The 27,803-nt window shown below is 40.7% G+C and overlaps 2 protein-coding genes and 1 long non-coding RNA gene across 3 annotated transcripts in view; 2 read left to right on the top strand and 1 right to left on the bottom strand.

Annotated features, from left to right (window-relative positions):
* The window catches only part of SLC39A9 (solute carrier family 39 member 9), a 52,158-nt gene extending 47,795 nt beyond the window's left edge, over positions 1-4,363 (bottom strand). Inside the window, exon 1 of the mRNA XM_015068443.3 lies at positions 3,519-4,363. Within this exon, the coding sequence (XP_014923929.1) occupies positions 3,519-3,614 (96 nt within the window). The 5' untranslated portion in view covers positions 3,615-4,363. The remainder of the gene's footprint in view (positions 1-3,518) is intronic.
* Positions 79-2,004, top strand: LOC113601359 (uncharacterized). Its single transcript, XR_003422583.2, has 3 exons — positions 79-238; positions 853-982; positions 1,923-2,004. It is a non-coding gene; the product is annotated as an uncharacterized LOC113601359 (long non-coding RNA).
* Positions 4,364-4,573: 210 nt separating the features above from the next.
* Positions 4,574-20,806, top strand: ERH (ERH mRNA splicing and mitosis factor). The gene is made up of 4 exons (XM_015068441.3): positions 4,574-4,729; positions 9,126-9,213; positions 14,347-14,467; positions 20,301-20,806. The coding sequence occupies exons 1-4, from the start codon at positions 4,595-4,597 to the stop codon at positions 20,401-20,403; spliced, it is 447 nt and encodes a 148-aa protein (XP_014923927.1). The 5' UTR covers positions 4,574-4,594; the 3' UTR covers positions 20,404-20,806.
* The last annotated feature ends 6,997 nt before the right edge of the window (positions 20,807-27,803 follow it).

Here is a 27,803-nt window from a genome sequence, read left to right as displayed (position 1 = left end):
GTATGCCTCTTCAATATGATTACACTGTATTTGGGCTTGTAGTTCATATGCCTTTTTTTCCATTTCATTTTTTTAGGGTTTAATTTTTATAAATATATTGGTCTGCAATAGGATGGAAATTAAACAAGACCAAAAACTAGTCATCTACCAGATAGTTGGAGGAGCACTGCCCTAGAGCTCTGGTGCGAACAGCTTGCTCTCTGTTACCAGCTCTGTGGCAAAGAGGAGACGTGCTCAGGTAAGTAACAATCCTCAGATAACCCATCTAACATCTCACTTCGGTCATGGCTGTTAACTTCATTCATCAGTCAGAGCACTTGCTAAGCTGGGTTAATTCCAGGTAACGTTAAGTTGTAGGCTCTTCACCTACTTACATAGCATTTTCTCTTAGAGCCAAAGAAAACTGCTCGTTACCAACTGAATCTAACATCGTAAGATAGTACTAACCTAGTGGTTCCAACTCCTTTACCAGATGGGATTTCATTTGTGTAAGGCATGCTCTGGCCTTCTTTACAACTTTAGTTTTTCTCCTTCCCATATGCTGAAGAACAGAGCATCTTCAGCATCAGTTGCTCATAAGTATTTTCAAGAATCAGAGATTTTGGGGCGCCTGGCTGGCTCAGTCAGTTGAGCATCCAACTTCCGCTCAGGTCATGAGAACATGACTTGTGGGTTCGAGCCCCACATCGGGCTCTGTGCTGACAGCTCAGAGTCTGGAGCCTGCTTCAGATTCTGTGTCTCCCTCTCTCTGCCCCTCCCCCGCTTGTGCTCTGTCTCTCTTTCTCTCTCTCAAAAATAAGTAAACATTAAAAAAAAAAAAGGGATCAGAGATTTTCCTTTCCTTCATTTTAGAAATCACTTAGGCATAAAGGAAGCAAGAAAGAAGTTACAAAAGCATCAAGAAAGTTGGTCTAGGGGCAAGGAATGCCGAAGACAGTGATGAGATCACTGTCACATAAAGCCGGATGGTCAGATACAACAGGTAGGCACCACTGCTGCAGCAATTTTCAGGTTACTTAATTTTAACTCATTTCTAAACACTAATTTTGCCATAATTAATGGGTTTTTGAACTTTTATTCCTGTCTGAGAAATTCTAAGGGGAAAAACTGTATTGAATAAAAGCAGCAGCTAGATTAAGAACATGAATAAAAAGCATATGTTTCCATATAGATGAAAGTGAACTGTAAAATAAATTAGATTGGTCTTTTTATTTATAATAATGCTAGTCTCTAAAAAAAAGCCAGATTTCCTTAAAAAGTAAAGTTGTTCAGGGGCTCCTGGGTGGCTTAATTTGTTAAGTGTCTGACTCTTGATTTCGGCTCAGGTCATGATCTCACAGTTCGTGGGTTTGAGCCCCCACGTCCGACTCTGTGCTGGCATCATGGAACCAGGTTGGGATTCTCTCTCTCTCTACCTCTCTCTCTGCCCCTCCCCCGCTCATGCTGTCTGTCTCTCTCAAAATAAATAAATTAACTTAAAAAAAGTTTTTAAAGGAAAGTTGTTTAGCCAGTATAGAAGCTTAGGAACTATTTGCTAAAGGTAGAAACTGCTTTCCAGCCTCCATGAATGAAGTTTAGTTTTTACACATTTATCATCTCACTAGTTTCATGATACATCAATACATAATAGTATAATCTGTCTAGAAAAAATGCTTAATTTCTAGAAGATAAAAAAACATCAGTTGAATTCTAACATGTCTAAGTTATATATAATTTTCATTTTTATTCTACGAGCTCAAAATGGACTGTGCCTGCTGTAATAATAAAAGAATATCATGAATGTGATTTATAGCATTTTAAGGCCTACAGCTGGAAAAGACCACTTGACCATCGATTCAGATAGCCATAAATGACATGTCATACTAATTATCTTTATTAATGGCTTGGTTAATTACACCACTTATGTACACATTTCCTTTCAGTGAAAAAGAAGATAGCAGATCGCATATTGCAAAAACCACTCAAGATGGTTCAAGAAGATATTGAAACTGGAAAAGTTCTCAGCACTTTATACAAATAAAGTTTCATTAATCTCTTATTTGAAGACATTATAATTTTTGATAAATGCTACCTCAGTTAAGTTTTTAAATATATACGCCAACTTAAATCTCACAAATATTAGCCCTGATAAGGCCAGTTCAATTCTAATGCAGTTAATAGAGAATATGGTTCAAGGCAGAATAAAGCAGGCTTACAAAGTACTGGACAGCAGGTGGCCCAAATGAGTGAAGCAGGCTTCACAGCCAAAGACCTTAACAATCTACCACTGCTCAGCTCTAGCCAACTACTGCCTTCAGGGAATACAGACAAAAAAAAAAAAAAAAAAAGCAATAACAACCTTAAATACTGTGCTAACCTAACAAATTAAGTCTGTGGGTTAGGTTTGGTCTATCAGTTTGCTCTCTCACGAAGCTCTTTCAGGACTGGCGGTGAAACTGGGCCTATTTTACTGCTGAACCCCCAAATACTCATGAAATCCTGTTCCTTCCAAATGTAATGGGTTTTCTCCCCTAGATGTCTGAGCACTGTGCATGCTGTGAACTCTTTATGAGGAACTTATCCGCACTTTTAACTGAACAATGCTTCCACCTTTCTTCCCCACTCATTAATGTTTGTGCAAATGAGGACAAATGTACAAATTAACCAAAATGTCAAAACATATTAACAAAAATTTCATTTCTAAGTAAAGATCTGAAACAACTTCAAATATGCATTCCAATGCTCTCTTTCTTTAAAAGGAAATGTGAGTTAAGAACAATCTAGTTTTCTTATCTTCATTCGTTAGCATGAATTCATTTTTGTATTAACAAAAAAACTAATTCAAAAAACCAGAAAATTTTGGATTCTAATCCAAAAAAATTACCTCTCCCCCCAAAAAACTATGCTTCATTTCCTCAAAAAGATAAAGTATATTGATTTCAATGCATACAGACAAATAATATTCCCCATTTATGTTCCTTGACAGCAATCTGGAAACTTGATTCCTTGGAACCTCTGGGAATCCAAAGAATGTTATGGTACCTCTTTCCAGGAAAATGTGCAGAGTCCTAAATTTTTGTATGCAATTTCACAAGGTTCAGAGTACCCCAGGATCTTCAGTGGATCCACCCACCCCAAGTTAAGGGCTCTAGTGCCTAAAATGAGGTTTGCTCCTATTATGAAATGTTATGCATCTTTTTTTTTTAATGTTTATTTTTGAGAGAGAGAGAGAGATAATGAGGAGGGGCAGAGAGGGAGACAGAATCTGAAGCAGGCTCCAGGCTCTGAGCTGTCAGCACAGAGCCCAACGCAGGGCTCCAACCCACCTAAAGTGAGACGATGACCTGAGTCCAAGTCGGACGCTTAAGCGACTGAGCCACCCAGGCGCCCCATGAAATGTTATGCATCTTTTAAAAAGATAGTCTTTCCTACGAAGATCTGTAGCTCTGAGCTTAATTAAGGAAACCGCTTCCCTTTACAACTGTCAGTACTTCCTAGCAGCCATCCTGACAACTGACAGAAAATTGAGAATTTCTTACCTCGGAGAAATTAACAGCCAAGGGCACGATTCCAGCCACGTAACATCCCACTAACATAGCCAGAGACAGCAGACTAATGGAGATGAAATCATCCATTCTGTCCTCCTTTATTTACCCACCGCCACCAGACTACAAATTTTCAGAGGCTTCAAAGGGTGCTTAGGTTCTTAAACGCGTGTGGTGATTCCAAGACAAGTGGACTTTCCAGTTTTTTCGTCCTCCTCACCAACAGATGTGTTCACGAAACCCTTCTCTGGAACGCACCTGAAAACAGTCCCTTTTTGCTGATATTAGCACCAGAGAGAACTTTCAGCAATCTCAGGTCCCAATCCCTGTTTTCAGACGCCAGTCACTGGATTCCCTAGGGTAAAGGTATGCAATGGGCGATTTCTTCAATCGTCGGAATGGTGGCACAATGGACCCACTCCCTCCACAACGTCCCAGGTGGCAGCAGGAAAAGGAGGAAAACCCAAGCAAACTTGTTCGTCCTCCCGGCTCCCCTACCTCCTTGGGGCGGTTCTCGCCAGCCTGGGACCAGCCCACCAGTCCCGGCAAACTCTCCTCCGAGTCTAGAATGGGGAAAGAGTCCTGCAGGTCTCTACCGATGGGCTTAGGGGTTCAGCAGCGAAGGTGATACAAAGCTGTCTCTGCCCTATACCCGATACTGCCCATGTTACTCCACTCCGCTGGGCCTTGACCCAGAGCCACCGATACTACAGCTGCCATGGCCGCCAAGTGGCACCTCTTCATTACATCCACTTCCGGATTGCTTCACCGCCCCCTCCTTTAGAAGAGTACTTCCGGGTTACAACCGACCTATGGCCCAGGAGGCTTATGCTACCGCCATTTTTGAATAGGGCCATTGAAAGATATCTGGAGTCACAGTCTATATCGGTGATCACTCTAGGCGCCTGTCCAATAACAAGAGTACGGAAGACCGCGTCTTGAAAAGAAATGATTATTTTTCAAGTTCTGCAGCAATTCCCTGCGCATCCCATCGCCCTTATCCAAGATGGCTGTGACAGAGTCAGTATCCACTCTAGCTGCCGGAAATGTGTGCGCCTCTATGGCCCAAAATGCTCTTTCGCGGTGCGTTTCTGACGACTTCCGGCGGCTCCTCTCGCGGGGATTGGCTGTTGGCGGCTTTGCGGCTAAGCTCGTGTGCGGCGGCAGTGTCGGCAGCGGCTGCAGCGAGAGAGTTTGGCGCGATGGTGAGAAAGGCCCCCGCGGCTCCCCGATCCCCCGGCCTCTGGGGCGATCCCAGCCCTGTACATCTTCTCCCCGTCTTATCCAGAGCGAGCGTGCAGCTCCACGGCCCTCCTGGTCGTGGTTCGACCTTTCCCCTTCCCGCCGCGGAGAGGCAGGGCCTGGCACTAGGCCCCGGAGCCCGGGTCCGCCCTGCGTTTGCGCGCCCGCCTGTAGGCTCCGGCGAGGCGTCCGGTGTGGAGGATGCATTTTCTCCCAGTTGCTGCTTGGTAGAGGCAGGCGTGGACATGCTGCTCTGTCCCACCGGATTCTCTGGCCGAGTGCAGGAACAATGGCCGAGGGATGTATGACAAACCTGTTCCCAAAGCTGACAGATGCAGCCTTCTGCACCCAGCGTGTGGGCCGGGAGGGGTCGTCTTTGCTTTGTAGTGTGCTTCTCGGTTATTTCCTTTTGTTTTTCTGTGCTCTGTCTTTAAGTACACATAGAACGTTTTTTCTCTTTTCCAAGATTCCAGATGCCCGATTTGGCGTTTCTCCCAGCCCTCAATCCTGTTCTTACTCGTAATTTACTCATAATCTCTTGGGACTGAAGGCTGAAAAAGATAGGCTCAGCTGGGAGTCGAATCAGGGTGGTAGTGGAGTAAGTGGGTATTTTGATTGTGTTTTATATTTTATTCCACCAAAAAGATGCTCCTAGGGATTATGAGGAATCCTGGTTACTTCCACACTTCAGCTTTCGTTTTCTGATTGCTGCAGTTACTGTTAACAAGTTATGCAGCCGTTGTTAACAGCTTTTTAAGGTTGTACTTTTTTAAATTGAGATGTTTTAGTGTTTGGTTCCGCATAGTTTCCCAGAGAGGACTAGGAATTAGAAGACTGGGTTTCCAGTTCTTGTTTTGTCATACTAGCAATGTGACCTTAGATCTTTTACTCTTGAGTTTTCATTCAGTGCTTTTTAAGTCACTACTTGGTATTGTGTTCAAATACTTAGATTAAAATCCGAGAAAGTAACAGCAGTTAATATCAACAACCCATTCTCTGTTGGGCAAATATCAGTGATAATTCCTTATCAGTCCAAGTAGCATTAAAAATTAGAATTTGTATATGAATCAAACAATTATTGGTTCAACAATCTTAAATACTTTTGCTTTATCAAGGATACAAGTTTCAGCTTTGGATTTTTGGGGGGGTTCGTTTGGGAGGAGCATTTGAAGCTAATGAGCAAGTCGTACATAATATTTCTGTAGCAGGAGAATGATTCTTAAGAATTCATGTGTGTGAGACTTTAAAAAAGTTAGTAAGGCCGGGGGCGCCTGGGTGACTCAGTCGGTTAAGCATCCAATTTTGGCTCAGGTCATGATCTCACAGTTCATTAGTTCGAGACCCCACATTGGGCTCTCTGCTGTCAGCATAGATCGTGTTTTGGACCCTCTGTCCCCCCTTTCTCTCTGCCCTTCCCCTGCACACATTCTCTCTTTAAAATGAATAAACATTTAAAAAGTTAATAAGGCCAGATTATTCATTAAAGTGATTCACCTGTGCTTGGTAATTAGAATAAGGATTTTATTAAGGTAATTCTGCATAACTTTTACTGATTTAGGTTTTATAATCTTATTTTTCTATTGTGGGAAGTTTGAATATATACATGTATATATATTTGTTTTTATGTGCTTATATTTTGCATATATATTTATCTTTGTTTTTTAATAACACAAAAGGGCTTCAAAAATAGCTCCAGTGAAAAGAATGTGACTAAAACTGATTTGGGAAGTTTTATGATCTTGAACTGTTGACAGGAAGGCACTACCACTTAAAAATAATACCTATTTTTGCCTGTTTTATTAAGAGGGCATGAGCAGGGGAGAGGGGCAGAGGGAGAGAGAGAGAATCTTAAGCAGGCCCCACGCTCAACGCAGAGCCCACAACCCTGGGATCATGACCTGAGCTAAAATCAGAGGAGTTGGACACTCAACCAACTAAGCCACTCAGGGGCCCCAAATAATACCTGTTTTGATTACAGCTTTGTAAATGTAGTTTTTTGTTCTTAGTAGTTTTTAATCCTTGTCTTTGGGTAGTAAGTATTGAAAATAGTGAGATTTGTCAGAGGTTCATTTTAAGATGTAAGAAGTAACATACTGAGTAGCCGTTTCCATATTTTTATTCTCTTAAGTAAATTAGTCATTTAATTTGCATTAGGGTAAGAACAAAATTAATGTAGTAGCCATTAGTATGGCTAATGTACCGAGCAGGTGCTACTGCAGGAATGCTAATGTGGTTTCTATAAAATTACTTTCTTCTCAACATGTGGCCCATTGAAACTACTTTTTTTGAGTAGGTGGCTTACAAAAACTTCTATGTAACAAATAATCTAATAAACTGCTTTCTCTGGTTTATAATCCCTATTTAACAAAGGCCTTGACTGTTACGGTCATTATAGGTGAGAATTACCCTTCATTTCTTGTCACGAAGTTCTATTTTTATCTCAAATCCTCAAACTTTTCATAAGAATGAGTTCTTGATGGAGAGGGAGGATTATGAGCAATTCCTTTGCCTTTTTTTTTTTAAGTTATTTATTTTAAGAGAGAACCAGCAACGGAGGGGCAGAGAGAGAGAGGGGTACAGAGGATCCAAAGCAGGCTTTGCGCTATCAGCACAGAGCCGGATGTGGGGCTTAAACTCACGAATCGTGAGATGATGACCTGAGTTGAAGTCGGATGCATAACCGACTGAGCTACCCAGGCACCCCCCCTTTGCTTTTTTTATTTTTAATGATGTTTTTCTTTTCCTTTTTTTCAAATGTTTATTTATTTATTTTGAGAGAGTTCACGTGTATGCAAGTGCAAGGGGAGGGGCAGAGAGAATCCCCAGCAGGCTCTGCACCGTCAGCCCTAAGCTCCACCTGACTTGGGACTTGATCTCACCAACTATGAGATCTTGACCTAAGCCAAAATCAGAAGTCCAGTGTTAACCGACTGAGCCACCCAGGCACCCCCCTTTGCTGTGTATGTAGTGTTCAGAGTACTGGTTTTTGGGTTTTTGGGTTTGTTTTGTTTTATTTTCTTTTTTGGGGTTTTTTTTTGGGGGGGTGCCTATCTGGAAACTCTAGGCTTTGTCTGTTTCCGTGTTGATTGTTAAAAATTATCATTTCAAAACATTTTGGGGGGGCCTGTCATAAAGGATTTTTGCGACCCAAAAATAATAGTACAGCAGAGGAGAAGGTTGTCATAGTTTTGCCCAGGAGGAGACAGGGGGTTCCAGTACTACTGGTATTTAGTGGGAATAGGCCAGGAATGCTGCTGAACATCCTGTGGTACACAGGACTACTTCCACAAGAAGGACCCTTCCACCCCAAGTTGTAATAGCACAGAAACTGAAATAGACCCACTAACGAAAACATGTCCCCTCAGTGAGCATGCGGTGGAAGATGTTAAGTCTATTTGCTATTCTTCAGGCATATTCACATTTGTCACAGTGTGATCATCTATTTTGTGTGATCCTAGTGGTTAAAAACATAGGATTTTGAGATAGCATAGGCTTTTAAGGTGAGTCACCTACTGGGTGAATAGTTCAATGGTTTCTCTAGGGTAACGTTAACTACATATATTAATTTTGTACTGCCAGTTTATCTTCTGCCTTCACGTTGGAGTCTAAGCCAAGGATAAGATGTAACTCCACTGTTGTGCTGAGATTGGAAAAAGAACGTAGATCGATACAGTGCTTGCAATCACTAATAGTGTTTCACTTTTTCTCTCCTTTTATCAGCCCACATCTGATTTTTTATTAAGGAACTTAATAGGGCTAAAGATAGAAAGTGACCAGTGGAGACAGAAAACCTAAGTAGGTTTATGATCTAGTTGGGAAGAAAGATAGGAAAGAAAAAACAGTACAGGGTAGCTTATGCTGAATGCTTACAGGCAGTAAGTACAACAGGAGTTCAAGAAAGCAGCCATTAAGGACTGAGAGACTGAAAAGACCTTACAGAGAAGCCGTCCATCTTCTTTTTTTTTTAATGTTTATTTCTGAGACAGAGACATAGCATGAGTGGGGGAGGGGCAGAGAGAGAGGGAGAATCAGAAGCAGGCTCCAGGCTCTGAGCTGTCAGCACAGAGCCCGACGCGGGGCTTGAAACTCACAAGCCGTGAGATCATGACCTGAGCCGAAGTCGGTCACTCCACCGCCTGAGCCACCCAGGCGCCCCAAAGCTGTCCATCTTCTGACGCTGCACTTGTATAAAGGCAGAAATGTAGGAAGAGCACCCTAATTAATAGTGGGTTTCTTTAAAACTTTTATTAATAGTGTTTTAATAACCATTTGTGTCATGACTGAGGGTTTTATATCATGCTATGAATTTCTCAAATATGAGTTAGAAACTTAACGTTGATATCACTTTTTCCCCTGTAGTCTCACACCATTTTGCTGGTACAGCCTACCAAGAGGCCAGAAGGCAGAACTTACGCTGACTATGAATCTGTGAATGAGTGCATGGAAGGTGAGTTGAAACACTAGTCAAGAGTTCGCTTGTTTTTTCCTGACATTCACTGTAGACCGTGTCTCATTTAGGAACTGGGCTTATTTTTCCTCCACATTTCTTGAGTTACTAATTTGAACGGGGAAGGAAGATATTAAGGACCATATTTGTTGAAAGTTGAAACACTGATTATACGTATTGTCTTTCTGCTGCAAATATTATTTTACCTTTTTTTTATCCAGCTCATCATTACAATGAATGACTTTCTGAAGCCTCCCATTTTTATGTTGATGTTCTTTGTTATGTTAGGTAAATATCTTACAGGTATTCTTTAAGTATTCTGGTTAAACTCCAACACTATAGCGGTAAGGCAGGCTCTAGGGATGCCTTCAGAACCTATCAGTCTGCTCATTGAACAGATAAACATTAAAAGCTGTTGAGGTTTGGTTACAGTCCATCAGTGTGTTAGAAAATAAAAATTATCTCAGAGAATAAAGGCAAATGGAACCAAATAAGTATAATTTATTGTGCATTTGATAAATTGGCACCACCCTGAAGGGAATAGTGAGTGTGTCTTTACTCCATAAACCGTTAGGTGAGAGCCCATAGATTGGATCGTCACAAATTGGATTCATGCTTACATTTAATCATTACATCAAGTAAGCCAGGTGTGGACATTCTGAGCCCTTTTGCAAATTGTCCATTCTTCACTTCTTCCTGTAAAAATTTTATAGTCACTGTTTTTGCTGCTGGGCATGTCCCCGAATTTGTTGATTATCCAGAGCTAAGTGGATTAGACTTAAAATCTGTCCATTTAAAGCCAACAGTGGGTAGATCTGGGGGGAAGGCTACTGGTAATAATTAGAGACAGCTTCTAGTTAGCACCAGGCCTTCCTGATTGCAGATTCTCTTAATTTTAAAAGAAGAGCAGGCTCTTGTTCTTCCCCCTCTTTAGGACCCTTCCTCTTCTGACCATGGTAGACTTTGTGCACATGCTGCCTTAGCACATTATTGCTTTACCTTATATTATCATGTTTGGTCTTTGATTCTGCAGTACTCTGCCAATCTTTGCTGATTTTAGTGAAGCCTATTTTTTTTAATTTAATACATTTTATTTATTTTTTTTTATTTAATTTTTTTAATGTTTATTTTTGAGAGAGACAGAGACAGAGACAGAGTGCAAGCAGGGGAAGGGCAGAGAGAGAGGGAGACACAGAATCTGAAGCAGGCTCCAGGTTCCGAGCTGTCAGCACAGAGCCCAACACGGGGCTAGAACTCATGAACCAGAAGATTATAACCTGAACTGAAGTCGGACACGTAACCAACTGAGCCACTCAGGCGCCCCAGTACACTTTATTTTTAGGAGCACTTTAAGGTTTACAGAAAAATTCAGTGGAAAATACAGAGTTCCTATGTACTCCTATAGGAGTTCCATGTACTCCTGTGTTCCTATGTACCCCTCACCTCCACAGTTTCCCCCATTAATAACACCTTGCATTTGGAGTTGTACGTTTGGTAAGGTTGGTGAACCCGTTATTGATACACTGGTACGTTATTGTTACTAACTAAAGTTGGCTATGAACTAAAGTCCATTATTAAAATTATTAACTGAAGCTTATATTAGGTTTGTTCTTGATGTCGTACAGTTCTGTGGCTTTTACTAAATGCATAGCATCATGTACCCATCGTTACAATATCATACAGAATCGTTTTCGCTTAACCCCAAAACCCCTGTGCTCCACCTGTTCATCCCTCCCCACTTCACCCTTTGCACTCTGGCAGCTGTTGGTCTTCCTGCTGCATCCATAGTTTTGTCTTTTCCAGAATGTCTTAGGGTTGGAATCATTACCGTACGTAGCCCTTTCAGACTGGTTTGTTTCACTTATGTGCATTTAAGGTTCTTCCATTTCTTTTTAAATTAATAGATTTAATTTTTTAAGAGTAGTTGTAGGTTTACAGGCAAACGGACTTAAAAGTACAGGAATTCTAGCACACCCCTTCTTCCCTTACCCCCTCCTCCTTGTTTCCTCTGTTACTCACATATCCTGTATTAATGTGATACGTTTGTTAAAATTGTAGAACCAATGCTGATACATTATTATTATTGAATAAAGGCCATATTTTCCATTCGTGTTGAGTCTTTGCTTTGGACATTTTTTGGGGTTTTGGCTTACGTACAATGACAAGTATCTACCATTTACTGTCCTAAAAATCTCTGGTGCTTTATCTTTTTCTCCCCCCAAAACCTCTGGCAACCACTCATCTTTTTAATGTCTCTGTAGTTTCACCTTTTCCAAGATGTCATCTAGTTGGAATTAAACAGTATATAGCTTTTTCAGACTGGCTCTTTCAAAAAAACAATGTGCTTTTAAGGTTCTTCCATGTCTTTTCATGGCCTGATAGCTCATTTCTTTTTATTGCTGAATAATCCATTGTTTGGATATACCACAGTTTGGTTATCCATTTGGCTAGGGAAGGGCATCTCATTGCTTCCAGGTATTGGCAGTTATGATAAAGCTGCTGCAAACACTCGTGCAGGTTTCTGTGTGGACTCGAGTTTTCAAGCCGTTTGGGTAAACAGTGAGGAATGTGATTATTGGATCATATGGTAAGACTGTTTCGCTTTGTGAGAAGCTGACAAACGGTCTTCAGATGTGGCTTTACCATTTCACATTCTCATCAGCAATGAATGAGGATTCCTGTTCCACGTCCTTCACAGCATTTGGTGTTGTCAGTGTTTTGGATTTTTGTCATTCTCATAGGTATATACCGACACGTCTTGTTTTAATTTGTAGTTTTCTAATGACATGATGTTGAGTATCTTGATAATGCTTATTTGCCATTTGTATATCTTCCTTGGTAAGGTATCTGTTCAGATCTCTTGCCCACGTTTTAATTGAGGTGTTTGGGTGTGTTTTTTGTTTTATTGTTGAGTTTTATTATTGACTTCTTTGCGTATTTTTTGGATGACGGTATTTTATCAGATCTGTGTTTTGCAAAGATTTTCTCCCTGTCTGTGGCTTGTCTTTTCACTTTCTTGATAGTGCCCTTTGAAGCACAAAAGATTTAAATTTTGATAAACTCTAATTTATATATGTTTTTCTTCTGTTGTTCTTGGTCTTGTCATATCTGAGAACTGATCGCTTTATTCAAAGTCATGAAGATTTGTGCCTATAATTTCTTCCACGCGTGTTATAGTTTGGGCTCTTACATTTAGGTCTCTGGGCCATTTTGAATATTTGTATAGGGTGTGAAGTCTAAGCCCCACTTTATTCTTTTGCATGTGACTATCCAGTTGTGCTAGCACCATTTGTTGAAAAGACTATTCTTTCTTCATCAAGTTGTCTTTGTGGACCCTCTTTTCTATTCCATTGATCTGTATGCCTATACATAAGCAATACCACACTGTCTTTGTTACTATAGTTTCATAGTGAGTTTTGCAATTGGTAAATGTGAGTCTTCCAACTTTGTTATTTTTCAAGATTCTTTGGGTTATTCTGGGTCTCTTGCATTTCTGTGTCAAACGTTAGGATCAGCTTGCCAATTTCTGCAACAATAGGTTGGATTTTGATAGGGATTGCACTGAATTTATAGATTATTGTGGGAAGCATTACCATCTTAACGTTAAGTCTCCTGATCCATGAACACGAGATCTTCCATTTATTTAAGTCTTTACTTTCAGTGACATTTTGTAGTTTTCAGTGTATGTCGTATGCTTTTAATTACATTTATTCCTAAGAATTTTACTTTTTGATGCTGTTTTCGTAAGTTCGTGGAGCTGTTTTCTTAATTTCATTTTCAGCTCATTTATTGTTAGGATATAGAGATACAGTTGAATTTTATATATTAATCTTCTATCCTGCAATTTTGCTGCACTCATTTATTATTAGTTCTAATGGTTTTGTGTGTGTGTGTGTGTGTGTGGTTTCCTTAGGATATTCTGTATATAAGATCATGTCATCTGTGAAGAGACATAGTTGCACTTTTTTTTTTTCCAGTCTGAGTTCCTGGTATTTCTGTTTCTTGTCAGATCACTTTGGCTAGAATCTCCAATACGATGTTGAATACCAATGACAAGAGTAGGTACTCTAGTGTTCCTAATCTGAGTGGGAAAGCATCCAGTCTTTCACCATTAAGTATGATGGTGGAAGTGGGTCAGTGCCTTTTTAAGATAAATGGTGAATTTCTTTCCCTGGTTATTTCCTTTGCACTTTCATCTTTCTGTTCAGTAACTTGTGAGTGATATTCTTTGATCACAGTGTGTGTGCCAGAACCAATCAAAAGCCCTAATTCAGATATAATTTAGCTTTTTAATAGATACCGTATATGCACTTTAAAATACATATAGAAAGGGGCACCCGGGTGGCTCCGTTGGTTAGTGTCTGACTTCAGCTCAGGTCATGATCTCGCGGTCTGTGGGTTCGAGCCCCGCATCGGGCTCTGTGCTGACAGTTCGGAGCCTACAGCCTACTTCCAATTCTGTGTCTCCCTCTCTCTCTGTCCCTCCTTGGTCGGTCTCTCTCTCTCTTTCAAAAATGGACATTAAAAAAATTTTTTTTAATTTTTTTTTTTAATGATTATTTAGTTTTGAGACAGAGAGAGACAGAGCATGAATGGGGGAGGGTCAGAGAGAGAGGGAGACACAGAATCTGAAGCAGGCTCCAGGCTCTGAGCTGTCAGCACAGAGCCCGACGCGGGGCTCGAACTCACTGACCGTGAGATTATGACCTGAGCCGAAGTCGGACGCTTAACCGACTGAGCCACCCAGGCGCCCAAGAAAAAATTTTTTTTAAAGGTGCTCTTACAATAATCTCTTCCTTGGTGCCAGTTTTGTTTTTGTTCTTGCATTGTATCAGAAGTTGAAAGCAGACCCACAGTGTCATCACTTGTTTGAACTTTTCTGTGACGGGTCTTTAAAGTTCTTTTAGATCTAGTGGCTTGAAGTAATCATTTTATTGTTAAGGCATAATATACTTAACATTCTGGCAAATGTATGAAATTTAAAGAAATCCACTAGTGACAAAAAAGTGGTCAACTTACTGTCCTTTTCCCAGCCCAACTTTATAAAAATAAAATATTACGGTATTGCTATATATTTGCTACTCATACCTAAAGTTTATACAACTGTAAGATCTTGGTTTTCCTCTCTCTTAGGCGTTTGTAAAATGTATGAAGAACATCTGAAGAGAATGAATCCCAACAGCCCCTCTATCACATATGATATCAGTCAGTTGTTTGATTTTATCGATGATCTGGCAGACCTCAGCTGTCTTGTGTAAGTATCGGCCACCATATCTCTTAAGTTGTATCTTTCTGTTGTTTATCCATTTGTTTGATTTTGGTATTGGGAGCTCACTGTGTGCCTGACACTGATCTTTGCATTTTGACTACCATGTAGTAATATTTCATCTATGTATGGCTTGTAAGTAAAGTTGGTAACATAGAGCTAATGGCACTGGAAAAGTTAATAATTTTGCTAATTGGTGGCCATCAATATGCAGAGAGAATGCTAAAGAAGAAGTTCAAAGTCCTTCAAAGTGCTTCTTTGTTTCTTGAACCAAATAGTCTTTTTTTAGTTTGTTTGTTTTTTCCCTTAAAGTCTTTGTCCTAAAGCAGTTGGCTTTGGCTAAGATGATGCTGTTTTCATGACAAAGGAAAATGAGAGTACCTTATAATAAGATAATCTTCAGTCATCAGGTGCTTGAATATTTATTACATGCCAGATACTGTGCTAGAAGTAAATACGCTCTTGAAAAATATATAGGTCTTATTCACAGGGACTTCCTGGGATTCCTGGATTACCACTGGGGCCAGGCCAGGACTTGCTGTCTCACCAAAGATTCCTGTGGAAAATTCGCATTTCCTTGGAACATTTGAGTTTTATTTTGCTTCCTGAAAACAGTCCAGTGATTCAGGTCTGGTCTTTAGTGAAATGTATTAATAAGAAAGTTTTATTGTAACTTTTTCAATATAAAAAGCTCATATAAGAGGCCAACAGGGCTGTAGGTATTCTTCTGTGTTGGCTTGTATTATCTATAGTTAATTTGCTTATAGTAGGACATACAGAAAAAGCAACACATAATCATTTAACAAACGTTGGTTGAGTGCTGACTGTATACCGTGCTTGTTCTAGGCATTGGGAATTGAGCAGTAAATAGAGATGGAAAGGATGCCTGTGAAGCTACAGAGGAGTGAGGCGGAGAGCACAGGACATGAAATTGCAGGGGCAGGAGGGTGGTGATGTCCTAGGAGCCAACTTGAAAGTATTTCATATTACTAATAGGCCAAATTTATGAGGACTGAGAATTGACCCCTGGTTCAGCAGTGGGAGTCTTTGATGACTTCCAAAGCAGTTCTGGAAGAGAGACAGGAGTGAAATCTTCACAGGTTTCAGGGAGTTGAAGGTAATGGGAAGCATAAAAGGCAGCCAACACAAATAACTTTTTTGAAGAATTTAGCTTGATAGGAAAGCAGAGAAATGGGATTATAGCTGGAAGAAGAAGTTTTTTGTTTTTTTTTTTTTTAATTTTGTTTTTTTAAAGGGGGGAGAAATAATGGTAAGTTTGCAGGCTGTTGGGATGATCTAGTAGAGGGGGAGAAATTGATGGCTTTAGATAGGATATCAGACATATCAGACATTCCACTAAATAGAGTAGGGAGGGCAGGCAGATGTGGAAAGCTTGGGGACATTACTACGGTTGTTTTAGTTATCTCAGGAAAACAGGAAGGAATCATTTGAAATTAAGGATGAGGGGGAAGATGTTGGAGGTTTGTGAAAAGAGGTGCAAAATAATCTAGGAGGGTGAAGGGATTAGGGCAAGTTGTGATTTCTGAGGTACCTGATAATGAATTTAAGATGGAATTATTAGTCATTATGGTGTTCGGTTTTTTCCTAGTCACTCTTAGCCTGGGTGGATTACAGGGGAGGCTCTACAGGTAGAGAATCAGCAAAGATTTTGCTATAAGTTTAGGGTGTATGTAAGGAAGTATCATGCAAGAGACTGAATGACTGTGAAACATAAGTGGGGGTTGGGGTGGGGTGGAGACAGAGGTAGGATCTGTTATAGGTCCCAGTGGGGTCATGGAGTTGTTGAAGTTGGGGTATTGGGGAGTAGTGCAAGAATGAGATGCTTGAATTTGGGAGACTGAAGGTGCTGGAAAGCTATCTGGCCAAGGGAGGGTGGGAGATGAGCTCTGGGAAGAGAGGAGTTCAAGGAACTAAGAGGCCCCGATGTTGGCAGAATCATCTACTGGATGAAATCACCAATAATGTATACATTTACTTTGTAGACTTTGAGAGCAGGGAGGTTTGTTTTTGTTCACTGCTGTAGCCCCAGTGCCTTGAATAGTATTTGGCACATAGTTGGTACTGAGTAAATATCGGTTGTACAAATGCATGTCACCCTTATAATATGATTTGAGGTGTAGCTTTTTTAAATTATTGGTAATCTTCCTTTTTTCCCATTTACATTTACAGAGCTTCCCATTTACAGAGCTATCTTTGGAATTGATAGGATGGTCTCAATAAAAGTGAAAGAATCTAATGTGACTTCTCTCATGCTGAAGTTGTCTTACGTTTTGAGAAATCGTAAGGTTTTTATCTGATGAAAATATGGTGTTTTTAATACAGTTTTGTTCTAGGTGTGTTTGTTTTGGGACATTTTCACACTTGAGCTTGAACACTAGATGTTTCAGTTGGAACTTAAAGAATAGAGTTCACATGGGTGCCCTCACCTTGTTCTTCAAATGAACTACTGATTTTATTTTAAAAATGAATAGCTGTCTTATTTTATAACAACTACTTGTTGAGACATCAGGTACCTAATGCTGATGCTTTGAGATGTGGAACACATTCTCAGCAGATGGGGAGTTACTTAAAGCCAAGGATCATGTTTTACTCCCCTCAGGAGATTGTGGGTTAAGAGCTAGCTGGAGTTTTAGAACTAGACACAGCTGAGTTTGAACCCTGGCTCTGTCATTAGCTAGCCACACACCCCTCCCCCTCACCCAGGCAGATGAGCTTAATATTGCTAACCCTCAGTTTGCTTGTTTGTAAAATTTAGAGAAATCTACCCACAAGACTACTTGAGGGGATCTAATACTTGCTTAGCACGGTGGTATGGAGTATATAGCAGAAACTCCATTTTTAACTAGCTTGACCAAGTCAGGGCAGGGTTTTATTTTATGTTACAATGAGTAGGTGAATTCTTTAAAATTAGCTAAGAGTAAAATGATATGAGCTTCAAATTCCACATGGGAGTTAAACTATACTGTTAAAGAGGTGTTATGTTGGGTTTTTTGACTGTAAACTGTAGCTATTTAGGATTCGATCTCTAATGAAACTTTTTTGGTCTCTGAAAACTTACAAAAAATTTTTTGGTTAATGTGTATTTATTTTTGAGAGACAAAGAGACAGAGTGTGAGCAGGGGAGGGGCAGAGAGAGGGAGATACAGAATCTGACAGAATCTGAAGCAGGCTCCAGGCTCCAGGCTCCAACCTGTCACCACAGAGCCCGACTTGGGCTCTCGAGCTCATGACCTGAGCCGAAGTCGCATGCTTAACGGACTGAACCACCCAGGCGCCCCTCTGAAAACTCTCAGAGTCAACTTTAGGTTTTAAAACCATTTTCCCCATATGACTTTGTTATTTGAATATTCAGGAGAAATAAGGTGTTTTTCCAAAGAGGTCACCTATTGCCATGGTGCTTCCGATGGTAGCACATCCTGCTCCTTTCCTTAATCAGGGTTGTGACTTGGGCTGTTACTCCTCAGACCAGGAATTGAGTCCATTTTTGTAAATTGTTATGAGCTTATTGCTTCTATCAAATTTACATCGCAGCGACATAGGACTTTTTCTGATTTTTCTTGTTTAAACCGTATAGGAGGAAATGAGCAATAAATAAGTTTGTGACATAATTAAACCCTTGGACAAACTGACTGCATTAATAGTAAAATTTAGGCCTGGAGGCTTGGTACTTCATATATTTGAAATCAGAATACAAATTTCTTCACAGTTTGGAGAGTGGTTAGGATTTTTTTAAATAAGCTTTTTAAGTTTAAATAATGGCCTTTTCAATATGCAGGCTCTCCTTGTTTGCCTAAAGACAAAGGGACGTCTTTTCATCCTCAGTTGTTGGAATGAAGACGTACTACTCCTAATTAAGGAGACAACCTGGTATCAGGACGCTGGCTAATTTCACTGCTCAGACCCACAGCTTCTGTTCTTGGATAAACCTGCATTCATAGAACATAACACAGAAGATTCATCTGTACCAAGAGCTAGGGATTTTATTAATGAATTTAACAGCTAATTGTCTGATTTCAAGTGCCAGTAAACAGCTGTCAACTCACAACTTGCCATAAAAAAAGGCATTATTATTTCTTCAGTTGAAAAATGGCATGCAAGTTGATGGATTCCTAAATGTTCACAAACCAAAGTCGTCTTGCTGGGGGAGATGGTTTAAATAAGTCCCACCTGGATATAGTTCTGAAAAATTCGATTCCTTTTTTAGTTCTTTCCCAGTGTTGATGTAAATATTGTAGTCTGTTGTACCATACCCGAATTAGACTAGATTAACCCTTATTTAATTAGGAAGCATGAATAAAGAATAATCAAAGAAAATTGTTTAATTTTTTTTGAATATTTCTCGTAACAAAAGGACATTAATAAAAATGAAAAATGTCCTTTTTTTTTTAAACGTTTTATTAAGGTAGAAGGTTTATGCATTTTTAATAAACCAGATTCTGACCTTACTATCCAGGGGAAGAATGTACTGGTATAAAACATTCTGACTTTGGAGTTTGCCTCTCTTGCTAAAAGTTGGAGCATAGGTTTCTAACTTAGTGTTTTCATAGTGAGGAGGACTCCTGTCCAAGAGTGTTTTAAGCTTCTACTACTTGCCCAAGTCACTTAACTAATAAGTTGCTCGTTCTTTGCTTTTTCCTTATTAAAAAAAGGAGGGGAGGTGATAGTATCTACTCACAGGGTTGTAATTAAAATTGAGTGAGTTGATTCAAATAAGTACTTAAAGTAATACCCAGCAATTGGTAACTTCTTAATCGTTATTATCACTTGTATTTGTATATAATTTTTTGCTGAGAAGTTAAAAAATGAAACTTCTGGCTCAAATAAAACAATAATTGGTAAATTAGTTTGTTTTTCTAAAGTATCCCTAAGGTTTGTTTTGTTGTTGTTGTTGTTGGGTTTTTGTTGTTTTTTAGGCAAACTCCATCTTTGCCTCTCCGGAATCCCTTATAGTGTTTCTACCACGTGACGCACATGGCTTTGAAATGCTGAAGTGCTTTGTTTTTGTCCAATCTGTGGTTACTTCTTGTCTGCTTTTTTTATGCCCAGGCCTTAGTTTTTTAGCCCCAAAAATGATTGTATTGCTTACCCAGCTAGATTTCAGTGGTAGGTCACCTGGAATGTTTGTACTATTGGAGTCTTCTAAGGATACCTCTAGTGATCGTCTATTAAGCGATACCTTGGCCTCAGAAACCCTGGCGTCCCACTGGAGTTTCTTTGCTGATGCCGATCCTTGCACTCCTGGCTGATAAGAAGCTCATTCACCTTCTAATAATTCTCCACCAGCCTCTAGTGTGATTTATTTTAAGAAGCAAATCCTGAAATATAGGTTAAAAGATTTTCCTCTCTTAATCCTTTACAAAGATTTTCAGAGATTTTTTTAGTTAATTGTAACATATAGCAAATCCCAAGTTTGTACCAGTGTTTGGTTTTTGTCTTATTTAATCACTAAAGAAACAATAAACCTTGTAACTCTATAGGAGAAAGAACACAGTTTCTGGTCATACTGTGTCAAGAAGTAGATGTGTAACACATCAAGCATTTAACTTAAGATTTCTAGACCTTGGTTTCTTTTTTCTGCTAGAAGATTGCACTAGGTGGTCTAACGTTCCTATCGCTTAAGATTCAGCATAATGTAAGCAGCTCTTTTATGTTTTCATTAAGTTCATGTATAAACATATACATGAGCTTAAACATATACATGGCACACCTGTGCCATCATTGGGCAATTATAATTTGGGGTTTTAAAAACACGACGATAATTGACTATTGTAACTTTGCTTATTACTTTTCTGTTCCTCAGTTACCGAGCTGATACCCAGACATACCAGCCATATAACAAAGACTGGATTAAAGAGAAGATCTATGTGCTCCTTCGTCGGCAGGCCCAGCAGGCCGGGAAATAGTTGAATTGGAAGCAGTAGGGGGATAGGGGTGGGCTTGGAATACAGGTGTGTACAGCGTGCTGTAGTGGAAGTTTTGTATTATAGGAACCTGTTTCCATTTTGGTATACTCTAGCCAGGATTGAATGTATTAGATGAAATGTGAGGATCTTGTTCAATCTGAAACCCCCATTGGCCCCTTCCCCCCCCCCTTTTTTTTTTTACTTAAACATTTTTATGATAATTTAGATGGAAGTTGTTTGTCAGTTAATGTTGGTTCCAATCCTTCAAACTGTTCATATCTTCTTTATAACATTCACTATACTAACCCTTCTTCAGGTTGGGGTGGGGGGGGTGGTGACAGTTTAGTTAAATGTCCTACAGATAAAGTCTTAGTGAAAAATGAATAAATGTTCTTTAGCTATATTTTCCCCTTGAGTGATTGTTTTTTTGGCGGGGGTGGGGGTGGAGGGTCTCTGAACAATTGCATTTTCTTGCAAAGCATTATCAGTCTCAAAGCCAGTAGGCTGCCACGCAGAGAATTTGAAGAAAGCTTATGTGTGTGTTGAATACATTTCACTGTGGTTTATATGAAGCTAACAAGCTTTTACCTCATTTTTCCATTCTTGTAAGTGAACCTCAATTGCAACTCCAAGGTTTGTACTTGACATTGCTGCAAACATGATGAAAGATTTCCTGGTGACATAGCTTGTCTGAAGCAGCTGCCAGGTTAATTCCTTAGTTTTGGTCACGTACTCTCTGGGAGGATCTTGGAGAGACCACAGTAAAGGACAAGATAATTCTGTTTTTAATGAACTATGATCACATTGTGACTCAAACGTACGCTGTTCTGTACCTCCAGTCATCAAGTCCGTGTACATTCCCTGATTCTGCTATCTTCATACTTCACCGATAGCCAATATCTTGACACATTCTAAGATTGGCAGTCTTTTGGGAGGCTTTGTGACTGGCCTTCCCCATGTCCCCACTCCTACATTACAGCCTTAAATATTTTTCTTACTTTATGCAGAACCAGATTCTGAATTAGTAGTTATATGTGCTCACTTTTTCTGTAGAATAATGATTCTATTAGTGAAGTATCATCACTGTATCAAAGCATTATTAAAATTAGGGTGCCTTACCAAGTTATGTATAGCTATGGTTAATGTTTTACTGTGAATCAGCCAGATATTAAAATGAAAATGTTCTCACTGAAAAAGGAATAGATCCAAAAGTGAGTCCAATTGTCCTATTTTTCATTTGGGCCTATCCTGCTGCTAGTATAGTTTTATTTTTGTAACAGGTGTGATCTTGGCTTCCTTTTTTGAAAAAATTCTCTAGAGCACGTTTGGGAGGAATGGGACCCCTTGCTACTCAAAGACAATACAGTTTCTGGTATTGGGCTTAAAGAGGAAAATACGATTTTCCTAAGGAATGTGGAAGACCTCCGGGTCCTAGATGTTGGATAATGAGAGCAAAGAGGAAGAGATCAGTATTTTGGATGATACTTTATAAGGCTTAAAGAAGAGTAGGACTGGAATAAATGTGGAGAAATACACACTTAACTATGTCCAGCATTACACAGAAAAGGAAGGAACAGAGGGAGACTTTCATTGTTGAGGTGAAGTCTTCGATAAAACCTTCAGCGGTTTGGCCAAGCTACAGCCACTGTTCCCCTGTTGTTCAAGGGTTGGAGTATTGATTGTGTGGCCTTTCCCCAACCACAAGTAAAACAGGTTTGATTTCTGTTCATACAGCAATCGTTTATACTGCTACCTAAAAGTGAAACCTGCACCAGACCAATTACAAAGTTCCCGATTCTCTAATCTACCTTATTTTATATAGCTGAGCATTTCTAAAATATTTCTTGACAATGCTACTTCTCTCAGCATTCGATCTAAGAAGTTGTAGGGGTGTAAAAGGAAGATTTTAACTGTTTGACTTCACTTGTGCTTCTCTGGTTTAAAATATTTATAGCAACTCATTAAATGCCTTGGGCATTATTTGGACAAGATACATATCTTACTCCTCTTGTTTGGGGTGGGAAAATACTACCTTTGTTCAGATACATTTAGAAGAAAGGCCATTAATTTATGTGTTAGTGTAAAGCTCCTAGCAATAGCACTTAGGCATAGCATTTACGGCGTAGGAAACATTTTTACATAGATCTTATTTAATCATCATGGCAGCCCTTTGAGGTTGGAGATCATTGTTCCTCTATTAATGGTGAAAAAATAGGTTCAGATTGTTCAGATCCTTCACCCAGGTCACACAGCATAACCACAAAGATTTTGCTAGGTGTAAAAGACATGGTCTTAACCTCAGATCTTGAGAGAAGTAGGAAGCCCCCACAAAATGAATAGCTGTGAGCTAAATAATGGATCTCTGACACTTTTCAAAGGGAGCTTTTGCGATTCGAATATTTAGATTCACAAGACCTGAATAAGGTCCCATTTGTCACCAGTTGAATCAAAAGCATACAGGACAGGGCGCCTGCGTGGCTCAGTTGGTTGCATGTCCGAGACTCTTGATTTTGGCTCAGGTCATGATCCCAGCTTTGTGGGTTCGAGCCCTGCGCCTGGCTCCACACTGAGTGTGGGGCCTGCTTAAGAATATGTCCACCATATTTTTCCTAACCCAAGGTCAAATTTGTCCATGGAGCAGAAGTTTTGCTAATTCTTTATCCATAGGTATTTAAGAAGTGTGAGATGGCACACCTAACTGGCTTTCATGCAGAAGCTAACACTTGACCTGGGCCTCAAGGAACGGCTGAGCTTGGAAAATAGGACAACAGGACAGAAGTGATAACAAGGTAGTAAAGCACTGTCACGTTTGAGGAACAGCAAGGAAGCCATGGCCGGGGTAGGTAAAGTGCGTATTTAGGTGAGCAGTGGTATAAAGGCCAGGAAAGCTAGTAGTGGAACCCCTTGAACATAAAGCTGCAGACTTTAACTTCGTAGGCTTTTGTGAATAATCTTTAAAGATTTTTAAGGCAAACCTGTCAAAGCTGCATTAGGAGGATTAAATCCACTGCTCTGTGTAGACTAGATTGGAGAACTGGAGACTATAATGTCCCAGAAGCCAAGTCAAGAGAATTTTTCAGTGAGACAGGTAAGATGAGGAATTATAAAAAGGCTTGGGTTTGGAATTCAGGAAATTTTTTCAGGAGTGTAACGCGAAGACAAAAACCATTTGCAGATAAAAAGTACAGGAAATGAAGCATAGGCAAGAAAGGCAAAGTCCACTGGAAGCTTGAAAGTGGTAATACGGAATGAGGAGTTGGAAGGACACATTTTTTTTTTTTTTTAAATACAGGTAATTTGTTCATGTATATAAGTAGAGGAAGAATCTAAGATTTAAAAAATTTATCATAATACATCCATAATCGTAGGTCACAAGCACAATATCAAAAGGCTAACCATGAAAATAATGTAACATTGTATGGCGATTATACTTGGAAAAAAAAAACAGCCAAGCTCTAGGCTACACAGAAAGGCAAGTGAGGGATGGGCCAAGAGATGAGGGGCTGAGAGACTGAAATCATGAAGACATTTGGGAGAGAAGTTACAAGAGGCTAGATGATAGTATGAGGGGAATTTCAATGATAGAAACTTGGAAGGGAATAATTTCTCAGTGATTCATTTTCCTGTCTCCTCCACTACTTAGTTCTACCTGGAAGCCTGATCTAAGAAAGATACTTGCCCTTTGAAGACAATAGTAGTCCTTTCAGCTACATTTAGAGATCCCGTGTCAACTTACCTGGCACACTCTTTTTACAATCACATGCTTTAACTAGGTATTCGATTTGAGGCATACTGTGCAGAGCTTGGTTTAAAAGCCTCTTCTGTGCCAAAGGTAATTTTCTTTATGCTTTCCAAGAGAGTGGGGAGAAGGCTAATGAGGACTGATTAGATCACTTAACTGAGACAGGCCCTCTGTCCTTGTCAACAGATGTTTGAATTTAAAGTCTCTAGACTGGAAGAGAAATGGGATAGAGCATGATTTTTCCCTTGGAAGCCTGAGGGAGGAGGGGTTGCCATGGTAACGCTAACTCACTCACTTACTGGCGTTAGTTGTGGACTATCTACTCAGTTCCAGGACCCCCCCAGGCCTGGCCAATTACAGTGGCTCTCTAGTCTGAGAAAAAGAGTACGTTTGAGTCTTGCTCAAGGGTGAACAATTTGAAGAGCATCTAACAATGCTGGGGCCCTTCTTCCCAGTGGCCCTGGCCCTCCCAGAGACTGCTTTGTCCTTGACACTGACAGCGGGCCCAGATGTGTGTTGGAAGCATGGTTACCCACTTTCTTCCACCCACCATGAAACTCCGGGAAGGATTACCATAATGCCCTTCCAGTTATTAAGCAAGTCCCAGTAGGAGGTTGCAGTTGTAGTGAGGGAGGGGGGTTAGCCTCATACTCCCTTCAGAGGAGTGTTAAAAAGGATTCAAAAGTACAGGTACGGAAAGGCCATTTGAGTGCATGTGCTCATTTGTATGAAGTCCCGACGCAGCTCTTCGGGATCTCCAAAGGTGGGAAGTCTTCATACTCCAGTGATTGGGTGGCATCTCCAGCCAGGTCCTCTCTGCCTCTGTTCAAGTACTTGGATGGAGAAATTACACTTTCCCTTCATTCAAAAGGCTAATGGTAACTACTTGCTAGAGTATTTGAATCCCGTGTGACCTGTTATGTGAACAGTGACCATCTCTAACATATCCCAGCAATCCCTGCAACTGAACAACCTAGATACTGGAATTGTATGGTTTGTATGAAGGATTCTGTATCACCCTTTCAGTGAACCACCCAACAGTAAGTCGGTGTCGGTGCTCAACATGGAGCACGCTGTCCTGAGAGTCCGTGGATAGGGAAGGATCACTCATTCCCCCCAAGGACAGCCTCCTCCCGCCCCCCGGTTTCTGACAGCACCCCCCACCTGGCCACCTTCTGTATGGGCATCTCTCCCCATTTAGCCCAACTTCCCGCTCCATGCCACTCCCTCACGGGCCCTTCTCCTGCTTCTCCATAAAGATGGTTTCACATGGTAAACATTTACGTGGCCATATGATAGAAACGCTACCCTAATAGCAGTTGTGCTGTTCATCGCATTTCCAGTGTTTATCTTACTCCTTAGGACAAATGTAAAGCTTTGTAACTGTTACTACAAAACCATTAAACTCCTAAGAATATTGTGCATGTATATATGTGTGTATATGTGTATATATGTGTGTGTATATGTATATATGTATACGTATATGTTACACTTTAATAAAGTTTATTCTAAAGACATATTTAATACTGTTATTAAAACAAACAACCAGAAAGATGTCTAAGAAAAGTCATGTAACCATAATCATCCCTGTACCTCTCTAGAGGCCTGGGACTCCATGGCAGTCCAGCCCCCAGCTGATCAGACAAAGATTCTTCCAACACCTGCTGGCTCTGTAACGGGCTGTCCTGTAACACTGGGAAATATCAGAAGACCTGATAAAAATGCGAGGGGTTGCTGTTTTCTTTCCCTTCTCTATTAAGCCTTTTCAAGAAATGTTTTAAAATTACTAACGTTGCAGGGCGCCTTGACTGGCTCAGTCGGTGGAGCATGGGACTCTTGATCTCGGGTCATGAGTTCGAGCCCCCGTGTTGGATGTAGAGATTACTTTAAAAAAAATAAAATCTTTACAAACAAAAAATGAAATTACTAAAGTTGCCAAGCACATCAGTGGTGATCCAAGTGTGGGCGTAACCGTGTCTTACCTTGATCCCATGCCTTTTTCATTGTCTTGCATTTGACGTGTTGTTCCTGTTAGAAATCAGGGTTGAAAACGAAGGGCGTGCGGGAACCTCCCATCACCGGTGTAGATTCCATCAGCATTAAGGAATTATTATGAGGTTCTTTGGTTATCTTTTAGAGCCTGTACTGAACTATTGTCAGATAAAATGACATCGTATCTGTGATTTGTTTCAGAATAATCCAGTACGAGTAATGGAGATGAAACAAACGAGATTGGTCATATATTGATAATTGTTGAAGCTGGGTGGTGGGTATTCATCTCCTTGCTTTTTTACATGCTTGAAATTTTCCACAATGAAAAATTAAAAAAAAAAAAAAAAAAAAGAAGATTGAGAGTGCAATGACAATCCTGTCTTGACGACTGCATAGCTATGGTGTTGCAGCCAGTCTGGTCGTCTCTGGGGCTGGCAACGAGCACCTGTCCCTTGTGCCTGTACCGCACTGTGCCTCGTGTTCTCTGCCCCATCCAGCCCAGAACCCTGCCCGGCTCCCACACATCATGAGCCCGGAAGAGGAAACACCACATTCTCAAGGCAGGACATATTTGGGTCACAAATGAAGCCTCGCTCTACAACCTGGCCACTCGGGCGGGAGGAAGTTGCACGGAAACCGAGCTAGTGTGCTGTGTCAGGCTGGTATTCTGGGAGCCCGAGAGCAGCAGCGGATGTTTGGAGCCACTGAAGCTGCCTTTCTGACACATGCTAATGAGCTGCGTTCCGGGATGTAAACAGAGTCAGCACTTCAAACTGAATTCTGGTAGAATTTAACAACCTTTGCTTAACCATCTCCCTAGTCTGCTTCTGACCGGACACAGCGCGCCAGTCTGAAAGGAGGCATTCCCACCTCTGACAGCTTTACAACGACAGTTTTGAAAAAGCTGCCAACTCACGCCCAGCCTCAGTGTGGGTAATTGCACTTGACACGTCGTTCCTGTTAGAGGAAAGTAAATGTGTTTTCTGAATACCCAATTTCAAGCTTCTCAGCCCCTCTCTGTAATCTTCCCCAGTCTGGTTGGGAGGTGAGCTGTCATACAGGGGGACCATGTGCTAGGAGTCAGAAGGACTCGTTAGGCTGACACTTGAGAGCTGATTTTGTCCTAACTTCAGTCCCTTCCTAAGTGAGGACCACCAGTCCCCGAGGAGACTGTGATCATTGCCTGTTTGCAAAATTAGGTATTTCTCTACAGAGTAAATATGCTTCGAGTGCGGGTAATTGTATCAGTTGGTTACGTGGTCAGAGCGAAGGAGGCCCACACATGAATGTCCCTCCTGTAGATGGGTTAACTTTTCTGTTCCCTGAGAGCAGACACTCATCTTAAACACAGGCCAGTTCCAGAGGGAACTCGTCGCCCCTCCCCGCTGACCCCATCCAAAACAGCCCTTCCCATCTTAAACAGGGCTGCCAACCAGCCATTGCGAGGGCAGCAATAGAGGGGGTGTGGCTTATTGGGTCATATGTCAAACTCTGGCTTCTCTCTGGAGAGCCAGAACACAGATGAATCTCCGGGTCAAACAAAACCAGAAACATGGGCAATCAGGAATGCCTACCAGTTCTGGTCTCTGTCCCCCTTTATGTGTCAGCTCCGTTTGTCCCAAAGATCAGCTTCTTCCACTTAGTGGGCAACACGGCTGTCTGCAGA

The sequence above is a fragment of the Acinonyx jubatus genome, chromosome B3 (assembly GCF_027475565.1).
Source record: "Acinonyx jubatus isolate Ajub_Pintada_27869175 chromosome B3, VMU_Ajub_asm_v1.0, whole genome shotgun sequence".
Taxonomy (NCBI): Eukaryota; Metazoa; Chordata; class Mammalia; order Carnivora; family Felidae; genus Acinonyx; species Acinonyx jubatus.
The sequence above is the reverse complement of the archived record's forward strand: the minus strand, read 5'-3'. Positions and strand labels throughout refer to the sequence as shown.

What these genes read in the sequence shown, in the direction of transcription:
- ERH (XM_015068441.3), top strand. Translation starts at nt 4,595, where the DNA reads ATGCTCTTTCGCGGTGCGTTTCTGACGACTTCCGGCGGCTCCTCTCGC. An exon ending in CGAGAGAGTTTGGCGCGATG is followed by an intron (nt 4,730 to 9,125) that starts GTGAGAAAGGCC and finishes TTTCCCCTGTAG; the next exon opens with TCTCACACCATTTTGCTGGT. An exon ending in TGTGAATGAGTGCATGGAAG is followed by an intron (nt 9,214 to 14,346) that starts GTGAGTTGAAAC and finishes CCTCTCTCTTAG; the next exon opens with GCGTTTGTAAAATGTATGAA.